The following is a 19,508-nucleotide window of genomic DNA, read 5'->3' on the forward strand; positions in this document are numbered from 1 at the left end:
AGCAATGCGGGAGCCTGCCAAGACTGGACGACGTGCAAGGCGACGCAGATTATCAAGGTCGAAGGCAATGCCACGTCTGACCGTGTGTGCGGTTGCGAGGTATGTGTGTGTGTGTGTGTGTGTGTGTGTGTGTGTGTGTGTGTGTGTGTGTGTGTGTGTGTGTGCCTGGATTGAATCAGACGCTTATGCTGGGACTGACGACCTTTGGTGGGCGACTGCAGGACAACTTTTACTACGCGGCCGAGAGTGACACTTGTGTTCAGTGCAACAGCAGGTAGATGGCCTTGGATTTGGTGTAGAAGATCCACAAACGCGAATGGCGGGCAGTCTGAACTTTTCTTTGTTGTCTGATTTCCCCCATGTCTTAACAGCCCTTGTTCTTTCTCGCATTGGCTGTATGTCGTAGCTGCCCTGTCAACATGTACATGGCCGCCGAGTGTCGTGTCAACCAGGTGAGTGTAGTTTGAAGCGGGGAGGCGCCCGCCATCTGTGGTGGCGTGTCTGACTCATGCGCACGGCCTTGTTGCTATTCATGGTGGGATGTGAAGGACATTTCATGCTTGGAGGTGACACTGTGTCCGGCGGGCGCGGAGGAGGTGACTGGTCCTACTGCTAGCAGCGATCGTGTTTGTTCGGCGTGCACGGTGCGTTTGTGCGGCGCTTGGCTTGTCTTGCTTGATTTGAGGGGGATTATGCGAGAGACCGGATGCACGCAGGGCTCAAGGTGTTTTAAACGTGTTTGCGTCGACATGCTTTGCAGACTGGCACATTCAAGGTGTTGGAGGACACGCGTGAGTTGACAGGGTCGTGTGTTGCCAAAAGCACATGCGGGGACTATGACTATGAGTTGACGGGTGCCACGCGGACGAGCGACACGGTTTGTGCGCCGTTGTTGACAACGAACTTGGAGCTGCACCCTGGGGTTGAGCTGGACACGGTCGCGGATGAGCAAGACTTTGTAGATCGGATTATCCAGGCCGCGGGTACTGACGCCGGGTACGCGTGTCAGTGTGTCAGTGTGTGTGTGTGTGTGTGTGTGTGTCTGCCTGTCTGCCTGTCTGTCTGTCTGTTTGTCTGTGTGTCTGTTTGTCTGTGTGTGTGTGTGTGTCTGTGTCTGCCTCACCTGGTTTTTTTTTTTTTCTGCGGATGTAGCATCGAACGGGTCTTGCTGCTGAACGGACAACGACGAGCGACGACCTACACGTCCGCTGTAGCCCTGTTTCGCTCACGCACCAGGGCTAATGCATTTGAAGCACGCTTGCCGTTGTCTGTGGAGTTTCACTCGTCTACAGTCTCGGTGAGTCTTAGGTTTTCCCCGTGGTTTGCGTGACGGCTGGACGGTCCGCTGAGTGCTGGGTATAGAAAGGAATGAGGCAAGGGGAGATTGGGGAATCGAATGCGGAATGCGTCCTGTTTTTGCTCACGGTAGTGTGGTTCCGGGGGGTGTGGGACCCTGTGTGGCTTGCGTTAGGTATACAGCGAGGGGCAGGCACCTGGCGGCTCGACGGCAGCTCCCTCGAGCTCCGGTTCGGGATCACCTTCATCGCTGATTCCTATCATAGTGGGCGCTGTACTGGGCGCGGTGGTGGTGGTTATGCTAAGCATCTTTGTGGTACAACGACGACGCAAGGCGCGCAAGTTGAAGGCGCGGGATCGCGATGTTGTGGCTTTTGAGAACGTGCTGGTAGGTGTGGCGGTGCTTTGTCGTGGGGCTGAACTGGCAGCTGTCCTCAAGCTTGCACGCTAGCTAGCCTGGTCTCATGCTGGAATGTTTTGGTTGCGTGGCTCATCACGACATGACAGTACGACAACACGAGCGATAGCGTCGTCCACAATCCCGTGTATAATCCCGACGATGAGACTTCCGGCCTATATGCAGAACCGACGCAAGCTGGAGTCATTGACGGGGAGTATATGGAGGCAGACACTCCCTTGGGGCCCCCACACATTACTGCATCGGAAGAAGCAGGGTGTAAGTCGTCCACTACGTATGAACAGTGAAGACTCGCATGAAGAGTTGCAGGATGGTGTCGAGTGCTTATCACATGGTTTGACCCGTCTTTAGATTTGGACGTGGGTGAAGGGGACAACATGACACAGGACGGGTTTGGTGAATTTGACGCCAGCGATTTCGATTTGTCTCAGGAACCAATTGTCGATGATGAGGATGACGAGTAACTGTCGCGCGTTGGATTCACACTTGAAGAACGTATAATGGTGACCACATGCGTGGTTTTATCAAAATTTAATTTTGAAGTCGAGTGAAGTCGAGTGTTTAAAAAAAAAAAGAAGAATGTCAGCATTTGAATGTCAAAAGCAACATCGAAACTTCTCGTGGTTGTCAGGTGGATTTTTTTTTTCTCCTCTCTGAAGAAGATGAAGGAAATCAAGGCAAAAACGGTGCTGCACCCGGGGCAAGGCAAGGCAGAGTGGTCTGCCGGCGACAAGGTGTGCATGTTGGCAGGCATTCTTGTCCTGCGATGGCGTGGGCACTGGTAGATTTGAACTGGCTCAAGACCAAGCTTCACTCTTGCTGCATGTGTGCTTCCAGGCTGTCTTTCATTTCGTGACACGCCGTGCCGACAACGGGACTGTGGTCGATGACTCACGCAAGCTCGATAATGGTCAGTATGGCTTTGGTCAGCCCGTGGCGCAAAAGCCGGCTTCTCTCTTTTGCATCGTTGCTTTGCCGAAGCTCACGGCGATTTCATAGGGCCCTTTGAGCTGCGCTTGGGCAAGCAGTTTCTCTTACCAGCGTGGGAAGAGGCCGTTCAATCGATGAGTATCGGTGAACGTGCCGCCTTCACTGTGAGCCCTGAGGTATGGTCGTCAACCGGGGGAAAAGATGTCTTCTCATTGGCATCCCCTTGCTGACACTGGGCTTCCCCTCTTCCTGCTCTTATCCATGCCAGCGTCACGAGGGCTACGCTCGCTTGGCACAAGTTCTTCGCGACGCGGCCACGGAGAAGCATGGTCACCATCACCATGATGACGACCATGGTCATAGTCATGGTCATGGCCATAGTCATGGCATGACTTCGCGCTGTGCCACCTCAGTGTTGCAAAGCGAACACAAGGATCTCTTTCAGCTCTTTCACACAGACTTGATCTTTGAGATTGAATTGCTCAGGTACGTGTTTGCTTTTTGGCCTTGCTGGCCATTGATTTCATTGTCTGGTCACGGCGATTGATTTGAATTGTGGTCATTTGCTTGTCTGCTAGTGTCCAAAAAGCCGGCTCCTTTTCCAAGGATATGTGGGAAATGTCTCTTGAAGAGCGTGTGGCGGATGCAGCCGCTAAAAAGGCAAGCAAACAGCCATCTCACAATTTGTTTCCTTTCCATTTCGTGTTGCCCTTGCGTGCTTTCTGATGAGGTACTTTTGCCTGTTGGCTACAGGAAGAAGGAAACACGTTCTTCAAGAGCAAGCGCTATGCTGAGGCCATTATTGCGTATGAAAAATGCATGGCTCACATCGAAACCATCGAAAACAGTGCGCGCGTGCCAGAATCAGCGATTCCAGATGAGATGGTGAGGCCTGCCTACCATTTGCAATTGTTTTCAGCATCTTTTCTTTGAGTTTCTTGTCAACTCATGGCACCTCAAACTCTCGAACTTTGAACTTTCAGCTGAAGAGCTTGCAGCCATTGCGCGAAGCGGCCCTGCTCAACATGGCGGCATGCAAACTGCAAGTCAAAAAGTACAAAGATGCCATCGATCACACGACGATGGTCATTGAACGAGGGACATCCAATCCCAAAGCCTATTATCGGCGAGCACAGGTAAACCGACTCAGCCCGAGTTGAGCTCTTATCATTATCATCATCATCTTTTGGAATGGAAGATTTGTTTTGTTTTTGTCTTTTTTCGGGAAAAACAACTCATGCTGTTGGTTTCGATAGGCGCATTTGTTGCGCGGGCGAGACTTGGAGCTTGCTCAGGCCGATATTGAGCTTGCCCTGGAGCTGGTACGTTAAAATGGCCATGTTCAGCACGCAACAGGCTAGAACTCATCCCTGCTGCTCACACGGTAGGCACCTGATGATAAGGGAATCGCAACTTTGCAACACAAGATCACGCTCGCGCTTGTGGAATCGGAAAAGGCTGATCGACAACGCTACAAGACTATGTTTTCGGTATAACTCCAGCTCCAGTCTGGATTCGCTGCTCGCCTCGCAGCACATGCACACACACACACATACGAAAACCGAGGCGTTTTGATCAGGATTCGTCGTCATTTGCCGTGTGCTCTTCTACTTCAGCGCCAGAGTTCCATCGCTGTCGTCGGGCAGCCGCCTCTCTTAGGCGTGAGAAAATGAGCCCCTTGCGCAGCAAGGAACGCCAATTGTCAATGGCGCGCTGAGCGCGCTCAGAGACCTACGCATTGATAGGTGTGAGCCATCGTCGGTGCCAAGGCACAGCTATACTTCCAATGCATCTCGCTGTATATCTCTGTCGAAAGCAATAGAATTCAAGCACGATTGTTCCGAACTGGAAACTGACCTCAGCTTCGAGAGAGGCTTGCACCATGGTCGCCCATGCCTCTTGTATCAGCTGGGCGTGCTGTTGTGCTACCACAACACCGTCCTATTACAATACATGTTCACCCCGCCGAGAGAGCGTGTGAAGCGAAACAATTTAAAGCAAGTAGAAAGGTGACAATGACACGAAAGCAGGTGCAATGGGTCCAAAGAAATGATACAGCGTACTTTCACGGGAAGCATACGGCCTTTGGTGTATCGGAAATCAATGACCGCCGGCGCGCTGTGAATGCCCAATTGTGTTGCCACCTTGCCTGTGAAGAAAGCAAAATCGTTGGTTTATTGCAGCAAAGTCTGTTAAGATCATCAGGCAGGAAAAAGCACGAACCGAGGCCATTAGTGTCCCCTCGAATGTGCGTTGCACCTTTCGGGCACATGTGAGGTTGAAACATGTCCACTGTGCCAAACTGTACCCACAAATATTTTCATAAACAGCAGAAACCCCAAGTTAGTCGTGCATAAGCTCTCCATGAACAACACACCAATGTCGGCGCCTGACACAGGCAAGCGCGCACCAGGAAACGTACTTTGTTAGTGGGAATCGTTCCATCTACGACTAGGGGTGCAACAAATCGCTGCAATTGATAATCAGCAAAGAGCTCAACAGGCTGACCATCCTCAGCATCCATTCGAGAGGCATCTCCAGCAGCCCCTCGATGACGCGCGGGAACTACAGGTGGCAAGGAGCAAATCAAAGTGGGCGAGAAACAACATGCAAGACAGCAATAACACTGCAAAGAAGTTCTTACCAACTCGAAGTGGCTTCTCGCTCTCGCGAACGACAAAACCCATCTTCTGCAGCTGCCAGCGAGATAGCAGTGCAACAATGTCGGATCGCGCATATATCGCCTCGCCCTTGCAATAACCCAGGATTGGGGCTATCAACACAAGGCGAGTTGAGTTTCCGGACATGCCAATCCCAGACAGGGCTTTGGTCGACATTTTGAATGACGTTTGCCTTCCTTTCCATTGTCAATGATGGCGAACTCTGGGTGGGTCCAGCCATACCGTTTGGTCGTAGGGCCTCATTTTGCTTCAAGTGGCGCTTCAAAACGTAAGCTGGGTGGTGTTGGATGGCTTTGAAGCTCTTTGGTAAAGATGCGACAGTATCTTGACGCTTGAATTGACCTTCTTCATGCTCACGCTCAGCCTATAGACGCGTCGCAGCAGAAGCTCTGAGCAAGATCTGTGTGCTGCGCTAAAAGAGTGAGTAGTTGGTAGAGATCGAATGAAGCACCACTTGTGGTTCGACCCAACCTTTGATTCACTGGCTTGAAAAGGAACCAAGCTTGCGCGCCACCACCGCTCACTGGAGCGCTGTTTTCGTGTGTGATGATGCCACCGCGTGGCATATCGTCGTGTGACATCGGTAACAGACCCGTCGGCCGCGAAAGCCACAACATAAGTCAAGGCTTGGCTACAAGCGCGCTCGAACCGAGTCTCGTCAAGAGCACGGCCTATGAGTGCATGCCGTGGGTCAGATGTAGACTAATGGACGTCAACTCAAGACAATGAGTCTTCAGCCGCTCGACGAACACCGACCTGTGATAGAGCACAATGGAACCCACTGGCTCGCATTGTCATTATAAAACTCTGTCCAGGAATCAACCCGCAGTGAGCCTTCTCTGGAGTCAGCTCGACGGTCGCGAGGACTTGGAGAGGGATGACTATCAGTTCTTTGGTCTGGCAACAAGCGTGGCGCCTCTTTCACACCGTTGCGCCCGCCAGGCTCGGAAGCCCGCCGGGTTCGCCGGGCACTGAGGATGGAGTTTTCTCGGGGCACACTGAGGGGTAATGGGTGCAAAGCGCATATCCAGCGAGCTCGATATCCTAGCGCACGAAGAAGTGCCGTAAAAGTCAGAGATGCCTGTTCAGGAGTTTGCCTGGCTGTTTCAAACGAGGTCAACAGCCGGCCGCCAAGACGGATTGGACCATGATGCCAGGCATGAAGGGAGGCCGAATGATGCGAATATTGATCCGTTTCAGCTTGAGGCTCGTCGTCACTGGATATTAAGATCGGGCTTGCAGCTGTCGATTGGCTGATGCGCGCTGACTCGTGAGGAGGAATAATAACCGTATAGCGCCGTAGCCACTTTGATAGATCGCAGGCTGACTTGACATCTAGGCTGTCATTCACGGCCAGAGTACGCGGGAGGAGTGATAGAAGACTTGCTTGCAGCGTTGCACTTGTGATTGCGTGATGCTGCCGGGCCGACCGCCACAATAGGCAAAGGGTGTGGGTTTGGTGCATGTGTTGCTGCAGCTCCGCCTGCATGCGTCCAAGCGAAAGTTCAAAGGCCCTGAAAACAGTTAGCTTGCATGAGGCTAGCAAACGTGAAGCGCAGAAGCACGATGTGATGTTTATGAGCAATCACGGGCGCCCACTCTCAGCAACACACCGGTCCTCGGCAGACTGAGAGGTGACGGTGTTCTCATCGTCGGCTGCATCCAACGTAAAGGAGATAGTGCCGGAAGGTCGCGCCACTGGTGGTGTAGGGCCAGTCAAATCAACGGCATCTGCTGCACGGAGACTGGCCACGGCGTTCTCGCCGCCCGTATAGACGGCGTCCTCAAACTCATCCTCAGTGTCATCCGTGTCGAGCGTGTGTGTATCGCCCAGCTGCCAAACCGCCGACGCCATGAGCCACTACACCCATAATAAGCGGCGCAAAACAAGGTCCAACGATTTACCTGCTTTGAGCGCTTCGGCGCTGGTTGCCACTCATCCGAGTCTTCTAAGCTTGCCTCCTCGCTATCGTCCTGCTCGCTGGCGTTTGTTGCATCAAAATGCTCGCAACCCGTGTCTACAAAGGGTTGGAGCCCATGAATATACGGCAGGCAATGAGCTCAATTTGCAAGGTCGCTCAAAAGCCAAGAAGCTTGGCATTCGTACCGGAATTTTCCACTGAAGCAACGGCCTCTCCTGCCTTCTCCTCGCTATCAGAGCCATCTTCGCCCGACGAAAGGCCTCCCATGTCCATCCTGACGGCACAGAAGGAAAGAGCCTTCTAGTTTTTTTTTCAACTTCTCCACTTCTTTCTCAACTTGAAAAAATTAATTTTTTTTTTCATTTGATTATTGTCATCAAAGTCGTTCCGTGGCTGTGTCATTCATTGAGGTGAATGCCCAAGATGCCAGCACAAGACACGCTTTCAAAACGCGGTTATCCAACTACACCTAACTCCACAAAGAAAGAATCGCTGCCGAATGCTTCGGAACCGCAGGCAGAAGATAAAAGGGCATGATTTGTTCCCATCAAGTGTAACAAAGCCGCTCCGTAGGTGTCGCACATCCCCGAATCTCCATCATCGACATCGCGCGACTTCAACATTCAAGATTTAAGTTTAAATTGATATCGTGTTAACATTCACGGACAAATGTGCATCGTCCTCAACCCTCGAAATGTGTGGTGACACATGATTCTCATGTCCCCGAGAGGTTGACGATCGAAAAGAGGCCAGGGAGAATAGGAGGCAAATTCAGACACCAAAGAATCACTCGTCGTTATCATCGATCTCGTCGTTATCATCGATCGGTTCCTCAAAGTCATCACCGTTGTCAAACTCACCGAAGCCATCCTGCGCAAAGTTCTCGCCCACATCCAAATCTGAAAACAAAGAGGCAACTTCATGTCACATTGTGTGTGGAAGCAGAAGCGAAGGAAACAACGACAGAAGAAAGAGCCGATGAAGCGATGATGTGACGTACATCCAGCTTCATGTGTAGCTGCAGGTTCGAGGTCATCTTGCCGGGTGACAGGCCCCAAGGGAGTGTCTGCCTCCATATACTCCCCGTCAATGACTCCAGCTTGCGTCGGTTCTGCATATAGGCCGGAAGTCTCATCGTCGGGATTATACACGGGATTGTGGACGACGCTATCGCTCGTGTTGTCGTACTGTCATGTCGTGATGAGCCACGCAACCAAAACATTCCAGCATGAGACCAGGCTAGCTAGCGTGCAAGCTGGAGGACAGCTGCCAGTTCAGCTCCAAGACAAAGCACCGCCACACCTACCAGCACGTTCTCAAAAGCCACAACATCGCGATCCCGCGCCTTCAACTTGCGCGCCTTGCGTCGTCGTTGTACCACAAAGATGCTTAGCATAACCAACACCACTGCGCCCAGTACAGCGCCCACTATGATAGGAATCAGCGATGAAGGTGATCCCGAACCGGAGCTCGAGGGAGCTGCCGTCGAGCCGCCAGGTGCCTGCCCCTCGCTGTATACCTAACGCAAGCCACACAGGGTCCCACACCCCCCGGAACCACACTACCGTGAGCAAAAACAGGACGCATTCCGCATTCGATTCCCCAATCTCCCCTTGCCTCATTCCTTTCTATACCCAGCACTCAGCGGACCGTCCAGCCGTCACGCAAACCACGGGGAAAACCTAAGACTCACCGAGACTGTAGACGAGTGAAACTCCACAGACAACGGCAAGCGTGCTTCAAATGCATTAGCCCTGGTGCGTGAGCGAAACAGGGCTACAGCGGACGTGTAGGTCGTCGCTCGTCGTTGTCCGTTCAGCAGCAGAACCCGTTCGATGCTACATCCGCAGAAAAAAAAAAGGCCGGTGAGGCAGACACAGACAGACAGACACACAGACAGACACACACACACACACACACACTGACACACTGACACACTGACACACTGACACACTGACACACGTACCCGGCGTCAGTACCCGCGGCCTGGATAATCCGATCTACAAAGTCTTGCTCATCCGCGACCGTGTCCAGCTCAACCCCAGGGTGCAGCTCCAAGTTCGTTGTCAACAACGGCGCACAAACCGTGTCGCTCGTCCGCGTGGCACCCGTCAACTCATAGTCATAGTCCCCGCATGTGCTTTTGGCAACACACGACCCTGTCAACTCACGCGTGTCCTCCAACACCTTGAATGTGCCAGTCTGCAAAGCATGTCGACGCAAACACGTTTAAAACACCTTGAGCCCTGCGTGCATCCGGTCTCTCGCATAATCCCCCTCAAATCAAGCAAGACAAGCCAAGCGCCGCACAAACGCACCGTGCACGCCGAACAAACACGATCGCTGCTAGCAGTAGGACCAGTCACCTCCTCCGCGCCCGCCGGACACAGTGTCACCTCCAAGCATGAAATGTCCTTCACATCCCACCATGAATAGCAACAAGGCCGTGCGTGAGTCAGACACGCCACCACAGATGGCGGGCGCCTCCCCGCTTCAAACTGCACTCACCTGGTTGACACGACACTCGGCGGCCATGTACATGTTGACAGGGCAGCTACGACATACAGCCAATGCGAGAAAGAACAAGGGCTGTTAAGACATGGGGGAAATCAGACAACAAAGAAAAGTTCAGACTGCCCGCCATTTGCGTTTGCAGATGTTCTACACCAAACCCAAGGCCATCTACCTGCTGTTGCACTGAACACAAGTGTCACTCTCGGCCGCGTAGTAAAAGTTGTCCTGCAGTCGCCCACCAAAAGTCGTCAGTCCCAGCATAAGCGTCTGATTCGATCCAGGCACACACACACACACACACACACACACACACACACACACACACACACACACACACACACACACACACACACACACACACACACACACATACCTCGCAACCGCACACACGATCAGACGTGGCATTGCCTTCGACCTTGATAATCTGCGTCGCCTTGCACGTCGTCCAGTCTTGGCAGGCTCCCGCATTGCTGCCCGTCGTGTACCCCGTCTCACACGCACTGCAGACGCGATCGCTCGTCACCGTGGCTGCCATAGCCACATATGTCCCAGCCTCACACATCTGCGTGGCCGTGCACACCCCACTATGACCAGACCCCGCCGTATAGCCTTCACCCACAACACAGGCCACACACGCCGTAGATGACTGGTTGTCGTGATCCGTCGTTCCGGCCGCACACACAAACGCCTCACACGGGCCATAGCTACCCTCGGGCACAAAGGTCCCAGGGCCACATGCCACGCAAGCTGTCAAGCCATTGCTATCTTCGTCCACGCTCCCCGGTGCACACAGTCGGCAGCTGCGATCCGTGTCCGTACCCAACGCGACATCCACCTCCTGCCCGCGCGTGCAAATCGTCGCATTCTGACACAGTCGGTCCGTCGTCGCTGTTGCCTCGCGCGTCGCAAACTGATATTCCGCGCACACGCTCACACTCTGGCATTCCGTCTGCCGCGTCGAAGTACAGGCGTTTGACCGCCACTCCCCGATATCGCATGTGTTGCACTCCTCGCATACCTACATGGTTATGCACCGGGAAAACGCAGAAGAGACCACGCAAACACAAACACAAACACAACAAACAACGACAACGGCAACAAACAACGACAACGACAACGACAAAACAAACAACCCGTCCCGTCCCGCCCCCAGTCACCAGTCACCCGTCACCAGCCAAGATGAGTCATCATTGCGCGACGCCTCTTGCAACATGCATCTCTCAGCCAATGCCCCCAACAAAGGCTACACCATCAACGCCCAGCCCCCTTACCGAATCCTCCGTGGCCGTGCACTGCGTCTGCAGCGTTAGTGGAGGATTGGCAGTTGCATCACACACTTGACAACCCGAGCACACCTATTACACACCAAACACATGCCGCACTCAAACCATCATCAAACCAAACCTCAGTCAACGTCCGTGCCCACACGGCACAACATCCTGCCACAATCCATACCGTGTCGGCTCGCGCCGTGCACTCGCTCAGCGCGTATCGCGATCCCTCGCAAACCGTGCAGCTTGCACATGATGCCTATCAACCGGCACCGGCGCAATTGCAACAGAAAAGCAGCGAACAAGCCACACTCCCATATGAGTTCATCCCGCGCATTGGCAACAAGCAAAAACATGACCACACAAACATCAATCAATACAACATCCACAACATCCACAGCATCCACAGCATCCACAACATCCACAACGTCGACGCCACCGCACCGCACCGCATTGATCCCATCCGCAAAGGTGCCCTCCTCGCACGCCATACACTGCCGATTCGATGAGGGGGTCGAAGATGCCGTCACACGATACCAATGTACAATCTGACACTGGCGTACAGGCCCCCGAGGCCCCCGCCTCGCTCCGGAATCCTGTTGTCCCATCACATGGGGCACAAGACGTCGACGCATTGTTGTCATCATCTGTCGAGCCCGGTGCACATCGAAACAAATCACAGCTGCCTTGCGAGTTCGTAGGCACATAATGCCCCGACCCACACGGTACACACGGTGTCATTCCGTTCAGATCATCATCAGTGTACCCCGCCCTGCACGGCCGGCAGGTGCGGTCAACATTCGCCTGGAGTGCGCTGGCCACCTCATAGCCTGCCTCGCACACCGTGGCATTTCTGCATTGCCGATCTGTGGTTGCCGTCGCCGCCACCGACTCGTACTCCCAACTCTCGCAAGTCGTCAACATGGTGCATGTGGTCTGTGCTGTCGGGCTGCATGCCGCCGATTGCCAGTGCGTACTTGGGCACTGAACACAAGCCTCACATTGCTATCCAAAACACACACACACATGCACACACACACACCATCCCATTTGATGAGGACATGGTTCAAACAATGTGCCCCATTTGCTCCTCCTCCGGACCCTTCTCAGTCCTTCCTGCCCACGTTGCCACCTTTGCGCAGAGCTGAACACGCTCCAACATCATGCAGCTTCCCACCTACCGTGTCGATATAAGTGCTGCATGCGCGAGCCAGCGTTCTCGGCGTTGGCCCCGTTGCATCGCACACCGAGCAGCTCTGGCACGCTGTATCCATCTGACTGGTGCAGTTGCGCGATACAAACTGGTTCGCTCCACATTCCGAACACGTTATACAAGCCCCCTAAAGCCCCCACCACATGAGCACGAGCATCAGCATGAGCATCAGCACGAACAATCTCATCATCCTCACCACCAGCCAGCGGCCAATGCATCAATAAACAAACTTGCCCCACCATACTCCACATACACACACACACACCCACATACACATGGTCAGTCGGTCAAAACCAACCCCTAACACCACCTTCCAACAAACAACCTACCAGATTGCTATTGTCCGAGTAGCTATTGGCTCCACAGGCTCCGCAGTCCCGATCCGAACTCGGCGTCCCCATCGTCACCACATATGACCCAGCTTCACAGTTGGTCATGCTCGTACATGCACCAACGTTACCCGCCGCGCTCGTGTACTCGTCCACTCCGTTGCAAGCTGTACATGCTTGTGCCGCATCGTTTTCCGAGTCTGTCGTCCCCGCTGCGCACAAAAACGTGTCGCAGGTCCCCTGCGAGCCGCTTGGCACATATGTTCCACCCTCACACGCCACACAGTCCGTCTTCCAATCAAGATCGTCGTCCGTCATGCCTGCATCACAAGGCTTGCACGTTCGGTCTGACGTCGCGGTTGCCGCCACATCCTCCTCCTGCCCAGCAGTGCATGTACGCAAGTCTTGGCATTGGCGATCTGTCGTTGCCGTCGGCGCTGCCACCTCATACTGCTGGTCAGTGCACGCACTCACTGCGCGGCACTCCGTCTGTGTCGTGGCTGTACAGGCCGCAAACCGATATTGGCCAGTACCGCACACAGTGCATGCCTGGCACACCGTGTTGCTCGTTGAAGTGCAACTGGTCTGAAGCGTTTCCGGATTGGCTCCGGTTGGATCACACGCATCGCAGCCACTGCACGTCGTGTCCTCGGTCACCGTACATGCTTCTGTCACATAGTGACCACTCGGGCACACGGAGCAGCTCGTACACTCCTATCCTCATACCACCGCAATGGGGCATCTTATCGTTAGGTTCCTGATGCCGCCAGCCCGTCAAGTTTCCCCTCCCCCACCATCACGCAGGCTCCACACACAAACACAAACACAAACACAAAACGCGTGCACCAATAGGGCGTACCCGATCGTTGGTTGAACTAGGCGCCTTCACCTCATACGTCACGGCTGCCGTACAAGCGGAATAGGCCGAGCACGCCTCCATGTTCAACTCGTCAGCAAAAAGACCCGCCCCACACTACAATTCGAGCACGCACACCGTTAGGTCTCACTTCAAACGCTACCTCATTTCAAACGCTACCCATCACCACCCACTCGCGCAACCAATCAAACCCGCCATCCAGATAACACCCTTGCATCCGCGCCACGTACCGCAGAGCAAGCTCGGTCTGAGGTGCTAGTGCCGGCCGTCGAAACGTACTCGCCCAGCTGACAAACGGTCCAATCTGTGCACGTACGGTCACCCGCGTTGTCGTACGAGTAGTACGCCTCCCCATCACACTCGGGCACCAGGCTACAGGCAAACTGCTGGTTGGCCCACGAGTGTGTGCTTGCACGAAACACGACTCCATCCGACCTGTTTCGATCCATTCCCGTCAACAAACCAGACAAGCGCACCATTCGTAAGTGCCATTGATGCAGCAGAAGCCACCCTTCTCTCCCTTGCAGTTGAACCATTTCACCACTGCCGCAAGCCAACGCCACATTCATCAAGCCTGCCTCTCGGTCATACCGGATCATAAGTGTGGGTCCAATTCCCCGAGCCTTGGCATCCGCCGGCAAAATGACCAGCGTCGATGCGCTATCACTGGCAATGAGCCAGTCACCAATGACAATCTAGTACCCACCCAGCATAAGCAACGCGCATCATCGTTGGAGCCCACACAGCCCATACATCCGTCTCGCTCAGCACACCCCATACCTTGTTCGTCGCCGTGCCGTCCAAACTATACGAGACCGCCGCTTGTGACGAGGCCCCCGCAAACCGCAGTGTCATATCACGCAACGCCACAAACTGAGGCCAAAACTCGGCTTGCGTCTTTGTGTTGATCACAAACGCCCCATCCTTGACACCCACCAGCCACTCGCCAACCGCAATCACGCCGCTGTCCGCGGTGGCCAGTCCATATGCCGGCAACGCCTCTGCCACCCAGCTATTCCATAACACCTCGCTGTCCGACAGCACCAGGTTTGGGTATGCAGCATGCGCATGGCTCACAACAAATTGCTCGGACTTGACACCCACCAGCCATTCGCTGTCCAGAGACAGCGATGCCAGCGTCTGCTCATCAGATGTGACACAGTACTCCGGCGCCAACATCAACGTCGTCGGCGGTGTCATCACGTTGCTGCCAATCCAGATGTGACCGTCCTGGCGCAGCAGAAACTGAGGCAATGATGCTCCAATGCGATTGATGACAAAGTGATCCGCACTCTTCTGTCCTACCAACCAGTCTCCGATTCGAATCACGTCCGCATCCGATGTCGTCAACGCCCAAGACGCTGGTGCTGGGTTGTTGAAATCTCCACCACTCAGATAAAACGTGCCACCCGATGAAATCACAAGCTGCGGAACCGATGCGCCGACTTGGTTGATCACAAAGTATGTATCGCTCTTTGGACCAAAGAAAAAGTCCCCTAGTCGCAGAACCGACGCACTGGCCGCCGTGTGGCACAAATCTCCGCTGGCCGCGGCATTGGCATAGGCCCCCGTAATGAAGCGGTAGTCGCTGGTCACAACGGCCGCTGGGCGCACGGCGCCCTTTGGATTCATGATAAAGCTGTACGCATTGCGCGTTCCCAGCGTCCAACTGCCTAGCTCCAGGGTATCGTAGGTCCCGTCATACGTTCCGAAATAGGTCGGCCCTGCATCAATGTCGTGCTTGATGGATGCCAGATAGCTTGCATTCACCAACTAGTTGACCCCACAAGAACAACAACAACAGCAGCCCGAGTGAAACCGTCAAGTCCTGCCTCGAAACGCGCACGCTTGTCTCTCAGACCCCAGGGGCCCATTCCCCCCTCCTGGTTCCAACGCCAAGCATCCTCGTACCTCCAAGCTGGCTGTATACACCGCACCGTTGCTGTAAATGGCCATTGAAACTCGCAGGGATCCCAGGCGGTTAATCACAAAGATGTTGCCGTTATCAGGATGTGGGCCCATCACCCAGTCCCCGGCTTGATAGCAGTCCGAGGTCCCATCCAGTGGGGTCACGAGCCCGTCTGAATTGCCCGCACGGTTGGCAAACAGAGCACCATCGTTTCGCCACAGCATGGCGGGTGACCCTGCCCCGTTGTCGGTGGAAGTGTGCCTACCAGCCCAGACACCCGTCGTTACAACAACTTGACATTCAATCTTCAACCGATCGCGCCAGTAGTCGCAACGTCTTTTTCTTTTTCGCCAAACCCTTTGCCTGCTCGGCCATCACCCCGCTGCCTCACCACCATCCATCAAACACCAGCGTCCATTCACTTACGAAATTACAAAGTGGTCTGCGTTGTGCGGCCCAATGCGCCAATTGCCCAGCTGGCGCACCCCGCGTGTCATGGGCGTCACATGAGACCACTCGCTACCAGCAGCCCCGTTGTTGATTGTCACCCGCACGCGATCCTCGGTAAACACGCCGGCCGCTAAAATAGCCAGTACAGAATCAACACACAACAAATCATCAGACCATTGTTGACATGCCGATCCATCCACCAAATTCACCCCTCACCCCCCACCCCCTCCCTCCGCACCAACGTACCCGTATTCGTGGCCAGCAAGGCCAGGTTGTTGTTGCTCACAACGCCCATGCGCCAGTTGCCAAAGACTTCATCCCCAACCAAACGCTGAAACGCAATCCCATCCAAGCTGATCAGTGGGTCTGCATTCTCCGTATCCAACACTACCTGCCCGGTCGTCAGCACCAGGATTTGGTGCATGCGCGCTCCCGATATGGACGAGACTGCAAAGCTCATCGTGCTTTCCGGTCGCATGTTGCTTGGCAAATATCCCAGGATGGCCGCCTTGTCCGAGTCCACCGTCGTTGCCCGACGCACACGGCCACGCAGCACCACCGTGTCCCCACGCAGCCCATAGGCTGGCTCATGGTACATGGTCGTGTCAGCCGCCACAAACACTTCGTGCAAGCTGGCAGGCAGCGTATCCAAGAGCGAGTGCCACTCGACATTGGCGCCGTTTTGGAAAAACGCTCCATCCAGCGACACATATCCTTCAGACGAGCTGCTACGGCTGTAGACAGCCCCCGAAGGCTGGATCTCCAGCTGGATTGCCACCTCGTTGTCGTGTGAAATGGTGGCAAACGTCATCACCTTGGTCGGTCGAGCATTGGAAGGCAGCGTCATGATGAGCATGTTGACTGCAATGGGTCCTGTCGAGCATCGAGCCAAGCCGCGCAAGTACACCCAGCCATCATCCGCCACCAGGTAGCTCGGGTACTCCCAGTTGCTCCCACCATGCGCGACAAATCCATCGGCATAAGTTGATACGTTGGTCCACCCAACGTTGCTTGCAGAAAATTCCATGCTGTCCAAGCGGGCCGACGTCGTGGTCGTGGAGTCCTCGGCCACATACACGTGGCCCTCGAGCCGAACGTCGATGCGATTGTAATCTGGACCAGAGCCCGAGTCACCAGCCGCCATATAAGCGACTCGAAGCGGGGGCCGATAGCCCGAAGGAATGTAGGCCACGTCTGGCTGTTCTGCCGCCGAGGCTCCATCAACCACCGTCAGACTACCTTCCAACCGAATGCGCGAGACAGACACGCCTCCCACCGTGATCGGGATCACGTAAAGGCGTGGACTGGCACCACCATCCGCGGCAGCTGTCCAGGCTGCAGACGTTGGAAGGGACATGGATCCAGCGGCAATGGGGTTTTCAAGTGAGACATAGATGCCGTCCAACTCAGCGTAGGTACTGCTGGCTGCTGAAGAGGAGGCCACAATACTGCCTATTGGATTGACAGAAACACCCCCAACGATGTCAGCCAAGAACTCTTCGTGTCGAACAGGAAGAGCGGGCGCGCGCGCGCGCACACACACACACACACACACACACACACCGTCGGTATTGATGATGTAGGTGCGGGCATGGCCGCTGGTGTGAGCAATGCCCTGACTCAGGGTTCGGCGGGAGGGGCGGTAGCCCTCGGGTAGAATGGCAATTGTTTCCCCGCCGACGACGTTGCCACTGGACCGCCTTGCCAAACCTGCAGTCCCACAAGAAACATCCCATGAGTTCCCATGCACGATCTGGTGGTTGACACAGAACCCAACAACAACAAGGTATTGCATGGCCCGATACGACGGTATCCAACAGACGGCAGCCATGCAAAAACTCGTCAAAGTTATCGAGCTCACCAGAGACCAAAACACCAAACCGATCCAGGGTCAGAGCCACCGTGGACCATGATCCACCGTTATTCACGTAGTTGGAACCTAGCGTCATGCCAGTTCGGACCAGCTGGTGGCCACACCGGGCCATGCCAAAAGATACCATCGAGGTGAGCATGCATGAACAGATGGGTGGTCGGCGATAAACCTCTGAGAAAGGACATGCAAACCATAGCCTACCGCAAAACGAATACCATCCAGACTGGCGTAGCCTGAGAGGATGCCGGTCTGAGAAGCTTTAGAGACAGCTCCAGAAGGAGACACGTCGATGCGACAGGTTTCGTATGACTGATGGGATACGGTCGGAAAGGACAGGTCCATGGCGGGTCTCATTCCTGCAAGCCATAGCGATGGGCAGTCAGTACCAATGAGGTCAATGGCGATACGACGGGGGCGAGACCATTGCTTTTCTGACCTGCCGGCAAGGTGAACAAAGTGCCAAGAGAGTTGCGGCGAACGAGGCCTCGACACTCGACAACGTTATCCGTTGACAAGCGGCATTGTGGTATCTGCAGGCATTCAGCAACCAGTTTGACCATCCATTTTGGCACAGGCACTTGGTCGTGAGTAAGCTACACCACCGCACCGTCCTCACAGCACACAACAACAACAAAAAAAAAAAAAATTAAAAAAAAGGCGGGGGGACGGGCAAGTGCGCAGCAGCTGTGGTTGGGCACCGGTCAACGCACCGTCCACCCGTTGCCGTTGGCTGATGCGTCTGTGGCCATGGACATTGTCTGGAACCTAGTGATACATCAGATCCCCATCGTCGAGTCATCAGCACGGTGTTCATGGCTTGGTGTTGCCAGCTGCGTTTTCCCAGCGACATTGTGGGAAACTGACATGCCATTGACACTATCTCCACCGTTTTGAGGCGCTACCGAATAGATGATGCGATTGAGCGAGAAGTAGGTCGATCCTGGGACTTGAGCCGTGATGGCCACTTGTCCGCTCACGCGAACATCCACACTGCCATCCATTCAGGGTGAAGGTGAGTGTTTGTGGTGCTTCCGAAGATTAGTCACCTTTGGTGGGGCAATTGTGTCTGGGCATGTTTGCATGCAAAGACGCCATCAACGACTTTTTTCCCCAGTCTGGGTTTCGTCTGGGTTTATCCTTCTTCTTCCTTTCCCCCCCGCATGTTCGCATGCTTTGGGATACGGACCGATGTGAATAAATGGTGTCAGAAGTCGGAGCGGTGAAGGCCAGCGCAGCTTCAGGAGCATGGTCGGTCAGAATGGTGATGACGGATTTGGTCGCATCGACAATCTATAACACGATGCAGTGTAGTGGGTTCGGCATGACATTCAAGCATGGGCACGGGCCACTGCGCCAGGGGACCGCGCGTGCCCAGCTGGGCCCAGCGCTGGGGCGCATGACGATGAAAGCTCTGAGACGCATTTACCTCGATATCACCACGTAGATACACGCGATCACCGTCGAGGGCGTACTCGGGCTGCATGTAGCCTGCCCGTGCAGCAAACCCCTCTTCCAGCTGCAACGGAATCCATTGGATTTGTCCTGCCCAACGTCAACGTCAGGAAACGTGTGAGATTGTGCGACCGATATCGTGCAGGGGCCGCCTTTATCACTGAACCATACCTTGTGCAACCCCAACCAAAGAGACAAGCAGTAACATAGCTAGCCAAGGCCCATGCCCCAGCCCCGGCAGTGCCACCCGGCCCGGTTCTCTCACAGCCACCATGATTGCCACTTGTACTTCAAAAACAATGCAGCTAGCAGTCAAGCCACCCGCCCCTCTTTTGCAAGGATCGCCTTCAAACAAGATTTCGTGGTTGAACAC

General features: G+C 54.5%; 3 protein-coding genes across 3 annotated transcripts; 1 reads left to right on the forward strand and 2 right to left on the reverse strand.

Moving 5' to 3' along the window:
- Nucleotides 1-419: 419 nt before the first annotated feature.
- Nucleotides 420-4,140, forward strand: MONBRDRAFT_33193 (uncharacterized protein; the record flags this gene model as incomplete). Its single annotated transcript, XM_001747417.1, has 17 exons — nt 420-452; nt 549-644; nt 761-996; nt 1,153-1,297; nt 1,472-1,526; nt 1,563-1,684; nt 1,804-1,972; nt 2,066-2,174; nt 2,346-2,448; nt 2,552-2,624; nt 2,714-2,820; nt 2,913-3,130; nt 3,223-3,346; nt 3,398-3,529; nt 3,628-3,780; nt 3,901-3,966; nt 4,033-4,140. 17 exons carry the CDS (start codon nt 420-422, stop codon nt 4,138-4,140), a joined length of 2,049 nt encoding a protein of 682 aa, XP_001747469.1.
- A 538-nt stretch (nt 4,141-4,678) lies between these two features.
- MONBRDRAFT_37823 (uncharacterized protein) lies at nt 4,679-7,520 on the reverse strand (the record flags this gene model as incomplete). The annotated part of the gene is made up of 8 exons (XM_001747502.1): nt 4,679-4,793; nt 4,868-4,946; nt 5,067-5,209; nt 5,289-5,417; nt 6,082-6,839; nt 6,939-7,159; nt 7,231-7,343; nt 7,433-7,520. Coding segments are annotated over 8 exons (1,644 nt in total), but the record flags the coding sequence as incomplete, so codon positions are not given.
- Nucleotides 7,521-8,033: 513 nt separating this feature from the next.
- On the reverse strand, nt 8,034-19,409 carry MONBRDRAFT_27025 (uncharacterized protein; the record flags this gene model as incomplete). Its single annotated transcript, XM_001747503.1, has 32 exons — nt 8,034-8,146; nt 8,248-8,434; nt 8,554-8,675; nt 8,712-8,766; nt 8,941-9,085; nt 9,214-9,449; nt 9,566-9,661; nt 9,756-9,801; nt 9,934-10,028; nt 10,051-10,779; nt 11,033-11,116; nt 11,217-11,291; nt 12,214-12,372; nt 12,575-12,774; nt 13,049-13,159; nt 13,237-13,288; nt 13,434-13,477; nt 13,768-13,886; nt 14,043-14,146; nt 14,232-15,224; nt 15,363-15,621; nt 15,787-15,940; nt 16,057-17,262; nt 17,374-17,520; nt 17,672-17,749; nt 17,899-18,039; nt 18,120-18,213; nt 18,394-18,448; nt 18,548-18,673; nt 18,870-18,973; nt 19,110-19,225; nt 19,307-19,409. The coding sequence occupies 32 exons, from the start codon at nt 19,407-19,409 to the stop codon at nt 8,034-8,036; spliced, it is 6,348 nt and encodes a 2,115-aa protein (XP_001747555.1).
- Between the last annotated feature and the right edge of the window lie 99 nt (nt 19,410-19,508).

The sequence above is a fragment of the Monosiga brevicollis genome, genomic scaffold (assembly GCF_000002865.3).
Source record: "Monosiga brevicollis MX1 MONBRscaffold_17 genomic scaffold, whole genome shotgun sequence".
In the NCBI taxonomy this organism is placed as follows: Eukaryota; class Choanoflagellata; order Craspedida; family Salpingoecidae; genus Monosiga; species Monosiga brevicollis.